The sequence below is a fragment of the Oncorhynchus keta genome, chromosome 28 (assembly GCF_023373465.1).
Source record: "Oncorhynchus keta strain PuntledgeMale-10-30-2019 chromosome 28, Oket_V2, whole genome shotgun sequence".
In the NCBI taxonomy this organism is placed as follows: domain Eukaryota; kingdom Metazoa; phylum Chordata; class Actinopteri; order Salmoniformes; family Salmonidae; genus Oncorhynchus; species Oncorhynchus keta.
The window spans coordinates 48,852,762-48,862,083 of record NC_068448.1 but is presented as its reverse complement, the minus strand read 5'-3'; the positions used below and the strand labels follow the sequence as shown (position 1 = coordinate 48,862,083).

The window sequence follows — 9,322 nt, the reverse complement described above, 5'->3', positions numbered from 1 at the left end:
CAATACTAAAACTAGTATAACGGGTATCATGCCCGAGTCCAATTATTTATTCAACTGACATGTGGACATAGTTTAGCCTAAATTAGATTCTGTATCATCTTTTTTTCCCCTGACCCGTCCAATTTCCAATCCGTGATTCACCCATTATTTTTCCCAAAGTTCGTTTGTAGGCTATATCCAAATGCGCGGTTACGCACTGAGTAAATGATACATACGAGAAACAATAATACTGGGCTATATGGTTAACTAATTGTACAACTTTTTGACAACTTTCGGCTTATTCATGGAGCCTATCGACCCAGACGCTCTAATATAGACTCTTACACAGTGAAAAACTCCCAGTCAGAGACATGCATGTCCATGGGCATCCGTGCGCGCACACGCATTTTCATGCTATTTCCCATGAGTGTGAAGTCAATATGTACCTAAGTAATAATTCTAATAATTCTAGACACAACATTCGAATCACCCACACTAAGTCACATAACATAACAACATAAGCCTATAGGCTACGAGTTGGGTTTTTCCTCAACTGGGAATCGTTTTAGGAACAGAGAGAGAAAAGGTGTAATTTATGTTTTCCCATGGAGTGCAGTCCCTCCCCTAAACCCACCCTTCAGGTGGAAAAAATCTTTAAAGATTTTTTTTACTCTTTTGTGTGATAACATCAGATGGGTTTGTCTAGGCGAACCAATCAGGTCCCTCCCCTGCCATAGATCGGAGCTATAATACATAGCAGTAAACGCGGTCTGCTCGCACAAGCGGCTGTAGCTCGACTGCGCAGAGATTCCGTTGTTAATTTTCTCACTTTTTACCCAAGCAGCAACGTCTCTCCTTCGATGTGTTCCGTCATCATTTTGCAGAGGCGTTCATTTCCGCACCTGCCACGGTAGTGATCGGGGGGCACCGTAGCCTACAGACGAACTAGAGGAGGAGACAAGGACATTGTGGAAGCAGCGGCGCGAGAGGGAGGAGAAATATAGAAACAAACGGCCGCTGGTTGATAACACACTGAGTCTCCGAGTCATTTAGATTTTATGGACGAAATGCTGCTGTTGACGAGAATCGTTCTGGTCGGGTTGATCTGCTTGTCCTTGTCCGTGTCCTCTGGGATGGGCTGTGGACCGGGCAGGGGCTACGGTAGGAGAAGACATCCGAAGAAGCTGACACCTCTTGCGTACAAACAGTTCATCCCAAACGTCGCGGAGAAGACCCTAGGGGCCAGTGGCAGATACGAAGGGAAGATCACGCGGAACTCCGAGCGATTTAAAGAACTGACTCCCAATTACAATACTGACATTATCTTTAAGGATGAAGAGAACACCGGTGCGGACCGGCTCATGACTCAGGTAAAATGAACCTTTTTAATGCCTCGCATCTTTTAGACACTGTGTAACATAACCTTTCACATTGGATGCAGATTGCGCACCACAAACAAATTCAAATACATATTTAAGTCTCAAATCTGTTTGTTTTTTAGTAGATGTGTGAAAAGGTTCCTTTTCAATCAGAGCATTGCACTTTTGATTAGGTCCTGCATGGGTAAGGCTTTCATAATCAAACCAGAGACATGACATAGGCCTGCTGGCAGACAAGTGGGACACTCGGCCTTCATGATTATGGCAGTTTATTTGAAATATTTATGTGGTCCTCTCATCTATATTTGTATCAAGGCCTTGTGCAGACGCACATCGGTTGTCTATGCAATACTATAGCATTTGGATATTCCGCAATTGCACCTTTAAGATTTAGATTTCATCTCGTTTTAAATCTTTAATTTCAGTCATCTGATTTGGCATATGACTAAAACAGTGGCCTTTATGTATGCATGGTTGGCGCATTCAGACATTTTCTTGCATACTGTTATTCACCATCTATCAGCATAGTGTTTATCGGCCCATGAAGACATTGACATTTCTTTGAGAATGTTCTGAACACTATCACTACTTAAAAAATGGGTTGGGACGCGGCCAATTAGTGCAATGATATAGCAAGCTGCACCGACTGCGCCTCCGGTAATGCATTTGTTTTGGAAAGGCAGCATTAGTGGCAAACAAGCATTGTACTTTCTGTGAATCAGATTTCCCTCTGTCGAATCCTTGTCTGTGATTTCTTTATACGATTTTGGGTGGCTATCTTGCATGCATTGTCCATAAAAAAAATATCGGTCAGAAATGCAGTCTGGGCAGCATGGGTCTCTCACCTATGGGGTTACTTGATTTCCGCCAGCTGTTAGCCTATATTGGGTGTCTGTTGCACGTATTTTGCAAATGCTGTGTTACAATTTTAATAAGAACGTCTTTTACTTCCGTCCGGCCACCTAAAAATGCCACTGAACCTGAAGGAGTGTGATGATGGAGGCGCGCGCGCCAGACTCCCTGAACTGTATACCGCGACATGGGCACGAGCTTAGATTAAATATTCACCCTGCCCTGCGTGCAGTCTCAACATATCTCTAAACGCTCCCTTCCCTTCCTCTAATATAGCCTATACGTTATCACACTTCAAATGGAGGCTAGAGTGAGAGATATAACCTTCTACTCTGTCTATAGCCCTCCGGCCACTGCCAGTTAAAGATGTGGTTGAACAGGGAATTGTGCCAAAGACTCCACTTTTTGACACACTGTGCGCTTTCATCTCCATTACCGTCCTTCTTTATTGGGCTGAAAGTAGAGGATGTATGTTGGTTTTATGTTATCACCGCATAAAAAAATGCGCCAAACCATTTACAAAAATAACAACAAATTAATAGCAAAATAAGATCACTGTTTTATGCTTTGTGCTAGACTATAATTCATAGAAACGTGAAATATTTAAAATATTACATATTTGCTATAGATATAGACCAGGCAAGGCAAAAGGAGGCTCATAGACAAACATCCCCGTGGGAATATGCCCCCTCCCTCCATTCATTTAACACGACCTGGCATCCAGCCTACATTATGGGGGAGCATTTGAACTTATGACCTTTAGTCAATGAGAAGAGGACGCATAAACAAAGTTCAAAACATGTATTAAGTATGGAGTACTTAAAATATGTGTTATTTCGTGGCGCACTGCGTAGCCCCAACGACGAGATGCACCTGCAACCACGTCATGAGTTAGAGAGATAGTTACAGCCTACAAACGTAGTATCTGAATAATATGAAGAGCTAATTGTTATCATCTAGAATATGTTTGCCATCTTCTATATGGTATGGTTGTTGTGCGTAAAGGTCAATCCAGTGGGCTTGGGGAAGGCGCTGACGCACTGTGGGTGCACAGGTGCACTGGAAGTTGTAAACTATGGGATGGATTCGTAGCTGGAATAGAGCTCAGTCTCTCAATTGTTTAAAACAAAGTGCAATTTCAATGGAGATTAGACGTCTGTCTGTTGTGGTTCCCTAATGTAAATCATACTCCATTTAAAGTGATGACGACTATAAGAGCGTGATGTCCCCTTGGCTGTTCCAACTCATTTTGAGTAAGCGGGTTAACCAAGCAGCCCCCTAACAACTACAAAGACAGTTCGTTTCGGGGAAAGTTAACGAGGTCATCGCTTTACAGACATTTTTAGCGCAGTCCCGGACGTTTCTGTCGCGAATAAAAACGTCACATGGTCGTCTGTAGCGAGCACAGCTTAATGGGAGCTGAATATAGCCCCACAAACGAAGCGAAATTGAGACGGACCAGCGGGTTGTTTGCACTGACAGGTACATGATAAGTGTTTCCTCTAACCAATTCATTTGTGAGAAGATTAAGAGGCAGACTGCGGGCGAGGCTTGTTGAAAAACTTTTAGTCTGAGGACAAAGCGCCAGCGGAGGGATCCTGCTGGGCTTCACGGTGGTTGAACAGAATTTGGCTGGATTTGCGGCACACGACCCAATGAATTAATAAATAGTTTAGGCTTCACGGCTCTTGGCTCCGGCAGTCCTACTCAGAATGTGCAGGAAAAGGTTTTGGCATGGTCCCTTTGCATTTTTTTTACCCACTGCCTGCTACAAGTGCGAGTATATTGTTGTTGTTTTTTTTGACGTCTCGCAGGAAAGACAGGTTAGGCTAATTGCGATATCACTGGTAGGCTAGCCATATGACCAGCATCTGGGGATCCTTACCAACAAACCAAAGAGGATGGAAAGTGGTGGCCCATGCTAGGGATGTGGTGTGTGTGTGTGGTGGTGGGAGGGGGGGCTTACTTGCTCTATACAGATAGTTAGCCCTTTAGGGAAGAAAACCAAACCACCTCCAGTTGAGTAGTCCTGTCACGTCCCAAGAACTTGCCGGACAAGAATAATGAAACGTTCCCTCTGGTTGCGGTGAAAAGACTCTTTGTAATGTTTTATTTGACATATTGGTTAAGTGTCGAGAAGAGTTGTCCTGGAGAAGGCCAAGCATCTCCACTAAGGGTCCCTAGATAGGTTAGGAAGCGTGACGTTCCAATTATAAGACAACTGTTTTATAACTCAGTTATTCCTGAAGGTTATATCAGTTATTTATTCAAATAAAACACGTCTTACTAAAGACTCTAGCTTTCAATCGAGTTATTTATATATATTTTTCAATTCCGATGAATTTCAAATATGTCATTCATTCCTGCATTTTGTTTTATATGACAGGGTCTATCACGTTGTAGCATATTGGGAGAGAGTACACATAGGCCATTGAGCGGTCGCATCTTTCCAAGGACCAAATCTATATGTTTTAGGCCAGTGAAGCGAATGCAATGCCTTATCAATTTTTTATCACAAGCTTCTCTATCTGACATTGTGCCCTCTGACTCTGCTCTTCACACAGAATAGTCAAGCTTATTCAAACAAACCATTCACATTGTTGTATGTAGGCATATATCCAATCACATCCGTATTTAGACTCAGCTTCACCAGATGTAATGGGATGTGAAATGTTAACTATTTGAGTGATTTGTGTTATGTAATCCATAAACCAGTAGGGAGGTGGGGGTGTGTGTTCCTTGTTTCAGATCGTAAATCCTGGTCTCTGGTCCACAAAGTGCAGATATGAAGACGAACTATATAGTGTCAACTCTATAGGAAAACTGTTTTGGCCACCAATAATGCATCTGCAAAATCACAATACCTTCAGGCTTGTGAATTAAGTTTAAGATCAAGAGCCAATGAATGAATGAATATACGCTGTCTGGAACATAACACTTAAATATCATATATCAAATATGAGCCTAATGTCGTCTTACTACCCAGGCCTGATATAGCCTGCAGGAGGGTATTGGCATCTGGTGAGCATGATTAGTGAATTTGATCTATCTTAATAGACGACTACCTGTTCCATGTCCCTTCCCCCAGAGATGTAAAGACAAGCTGAACTCCCTGGCGATCTCTGTCATGAACCAGTGGCCAGGGGTAAAGCTCCGCGTCACCGAGGGCTGGGACGAGGATGGGCACCATTTCGAAGAGTCGCTACACTACGAGGGAAGGGCAGTGGATATCACGACCTCCGATAGAGACAAGAGCAAATACGGCACGCTGTCCAGACTAGCAGTGGAGGCTGGGTTCGACTGGGTCTACTACGAGTCCAAGGCCCACATCCACTGTTCTGTCAAAGCAGGTAGGGTGTCAAGTCAAAAATATGTTGGTAGCCATCACTGACATCAAAACGAATGTGAATACAATATCTTGGAAAACGTGATAACGTTTCCCGCCTCATATTGATTATACTTTTTTATTTTATTATTTTGTTTTACAATATAGTCTACTCCAGCTAGATAATGAATTAACATATACTATTGGGATGAAATAAACAACTATGATCTTATTTGATGCTATCTCGTTAGGCAACCCCCTTCTAGTTCAGAATTCCACACAATGTGTCCTCTCGCTATTGTCGTTAACACCCGTTATGTCGTGGTCTTTTATCCTTTCATATCCATATTTAATATATAGATGTATATGTATTTCATAGTAGTTTTCTCATTTATATGGGTATTTGCTGCTTGTTCATTGTTAATGCATATCATCTATTTTATGATCTTATATCGCCCCACACTGTCTCTTCGATGGAACCACGACCATTTATTACACAAACACATATTCCCACACTCATAAAATGTCATTGCATATATGGAAAAAAAAGTATTTTCATTAAACTGATAGGCTATGGAATTCAAAATCACTGCACGTCAATAGAAGGCCATTTGAGTTTAACTAAATACATTACATGTTTAGATGTGTTGATTTGTATTATTTGTCGATCGAAATCATCTATTCTAGGCCTATGTTTGCGTCAGTGTTGGCCGTCAAAAATGTGTAGCCTAATGAATTTGACCAAAATAGGCCTACTTTAGACAAATCTTTTGGGTTAAAATCATCTCTTGATTTTCCTAAAAACCTTATGGAAATCAACGTAGGCCTATTCTACCCGTGGAGCGCATATTCGTTTAGAATTTAATGGAAAATCTTATATTTAAAATGCAACACACACGTGTTGAGATCATATAGTCCGTGTCATTAGGGGTCATGTGACTTTACCAAAGGGATTTGGACTTAGCAACGTTGAATTCGTTAGGGGCAAATCTGGTTTTCAATTGTCACCTTATTTCATGCCTCGGAATCTTAAAAGAAGATTAGATGCATAAATTCAGAGAGGGACGGTTCTATTCTGTGGATGTGTGTGTTTACTGACTGTGATCCTGGAGATCGGAATGTGAAGAGTTCTCCCAGTCCCAAGACCCGAATTATTGTCATCAAGATTGACAACAAAGCAGGGGAGAAGTGGTAAAAAGAAGGGACATTGATGTTGGTCGACTGCAAGCATTTAGAGTCTGGGTCCTCATTTAAATTCAAATCTACATCTTGAGAGGCTTGGAAAAGTGGCTCCACTGGGTAAATAGTGTTTGCGGCGCTCTTGTTTTTTTTCTGAGTAGGCTCAGTGTGTGAATTGTCACGTAGAGGTTTCTGCACCTGAGCAAATATGGGAAGAGTAGCTGGGAAAGGCGTAAATGTTCTTTTCCAAGAGTGGCTCTGTCCACAAGCTGATTTAGAATGACAATGTCAGCTCTTTATTGGTTTTTAATTAACGTTAGAGGAGCCAGGACTCTCGGTTTTCTCATCTCACACAATGAGAAGCAACCAATACGGTTTTTTGTGAAGGAGTTCCACATTCACATTATGCCAAATGAAAGCATATTGCACCATGTTTTATATGCGGGAACATACAATGTAATATCTATGATGAAAAGTTCAAATTCGTTTTAATGAGAGATATGGACCAAAATCAGCATTTTCATTCCTCTTTTCTTTAAAACGTGTGGATATAGCCAATAAAGCTTATATGTGACAGTGGTTCATTCATAGACCTATAGGCACAAAACGTGTCCTGCTTTCACGGGGAGATAAAATAGCCTAGTATATGGATATACTGTATTTTTACAATCATATTCACCATCACTAATACAATATTTTATTTCAACAGAAAACTCAGTTGCTGCCAAATCAGGCGGCTGCTTCCCAGGCACTGCTTCGGTGACTCTCAAAGATGGAAGCAGGAAGGCAGTGAAAGACCTCAGAGTTGGCGACAAAGTGCTAGGTGCCAACAGTGATGGGGACCTCGCATACAGCGATTTCATCATGTTCATGGACCAGGACTCGTCGACTAGACGAGTATTTTATGTGATAGAGACTAAAGAACCGGCTCAGAAAATTACCCTTACTGCTGCACATCTCCTCTTCGTGGTCAACAACTCAACGGATGATCTCCACAGCATGTCAGCAGTATTTGCGAGCGAAGTCAAACCTGGACAAAAGGTGGTTGTCTTTGATGGTTTGCATAACCAACTGAAATCGGTCACCGTGGGACGGATTTACATGGAGGAGCACGAGGGGTCCTTTGCGCCCGTGACTGTTCAAGGAACCATCGTTGTTGATCAGGTGCTTGCGTCATGTTACGCGGTAATTGAAGACCACAATCTAGCGCACTGGGCGTTTGCACCTGTCAGACTGAGCTACTGGCTGTCCTCGTTGCTATCCCCGAAAGACTACTCCATGCCCAACGCCACCTTACATGAGGACGGAGTGCACTGGTACTCCAAAATTCTATATCAATTAGGAACGTGGCTCTTGGATAGCCACGCGCTTCACCCACTGGGGATGTCAATAAACTCGAGTTGAAGCAAAGCAAAATAAGACAATAAACAATAGTAGAATGAAAAATACAAAGCCCCCAGCGAAGTTGGGATATTTATTTCAGTGACTTGTACATGTGTGTCCCTTTTAAAGAATGAATGGAGCCTTAAAAGTTTTCTTTGAATAATTTATTCTCATGTGAACTGGCTGGTATCACACGGATGGATCCTAAAACGGTGTGACCAGCAAAATTGTGCAGAATCTATTTTTGTATATCTCAAAGTAAACCACAAAGAAAAAGAAGACCATGTTAAAAGGAGAAAACTTCTTGACAGGTTGCAATGTTCTGTGCATATTATGTGCAACTGACTGATATATTTTGGGGATAAACAAACTTCGTGGGGGTCCATAAATTATATTTTTATACACAGAATTGTAAATTTGATTTTGACAGATCGTTACCGAATCACATTTCGTTATTTGAAATAGTGTTAGATACGAGAATATATTTTAATTTAAATAGTTGGGAAAAGTCTTGGAAATCTTGTATTGTTTTGTTTATTAAGAATTGTATTATTTTGGAAACGTTTCATTTAAATTGTCAGATTGGGACAGATATTCTGCCTCGTATAATTATTTCTTCAGCTTTTGTTGTATTTCTTTTTTCAATTTTTCTTTTAGAAAATTTGAAATGCACATTCTGACAATTCAGTAACAGTTTAAGTAGTACAGAACAAAACGTTTCGTTGAATAAATTAAAAAAGTAACTCATGTAAATGTACTAAAATGTATTTTTCTTTTCATATTTTGTAATAGGGAAAATAGTTTTATAGAAATAATATGCGGCAGATGCACAGTTTGGATAGTATATAATAGCGTTCAAGTTAACTTTCATAACAGGACGATGTGTCAAAAATGTCTAGAGTTTATTATTTATATGTTTATTACAAAATGAGATAAAGAAAATATTCAAACCTGCAGTTGTTACATGTCTTTTTCCAGTAGCTCTTGTAAATTGACATTCTGGGTCCATAAGAGAACCTAAAGACTATCAAAATGAAATGAATATTAGTTCTACTCAAATCTAGAATTCGAAATGCTGCTTCAATTGCACAACTTTGGCGCAAATCTCATTCTGACACCAATGCATTTATACACTTCCAGTTAAGCGCATTTTTGACTCAACCCATGGAATAGTTCTATATTAGCTATGAATTACGTTGAATTTTTTCTCAAATTAAATGTGAAG

General features: G+C 40.8%; 1 protein-coding gene across 1 annotated transcript; it reads left to right on the top strand.

Annotated features, from left to right (window-relative positions):
• The first annotated feature begins 740 nt into the window (after positions 1-740).
• On the top strand, positions 741-9,053 carry LOC118361529 (sonic hedgehog protein-like). The gene is made up of 3 exons (XM_035741541.2): positions 741-1,349; positions 5,299-5,560; positions 7,424-9,053. The coding sequence occupies exons 1-3, from the start codon at positions 1,038-1,040 to the stop codon at positions 8,116-8,118; spliced, it is 1,269 nt and encodes a 422-aa protein (XP_035597434.1). The 5' UTR covers positions 741-1,037; the 3' UTR covers positions 8,119-9,053.
• The last annotated feature ends 269 nt before the right edge of the window (positions 9,054-9,322 follow it).

Coding starts and splice junctions, on each gene's coding strand:
- LOC118361529 (XM_035741541.2), top strand. CDS start 1,038: ATGGACGAAATGCTGCTGTTGACGAGAATCGTTCTGGTCGGGTTGATC. Junction 1,350..5,298: donor CGGACCGGCTCATGACTCAG/GTAAAATGAACC, acceptor CCCTTCCCCCAG/AGATGTAAAGACAAGCTGAA. Junction 5,561..7,423: donor CCACTGTTCTGTCAAAGCAG/GTAGGGTGTCAA, acceptor TTATTTCAACAG/AAAACTCAGTTGCTGCCAAA.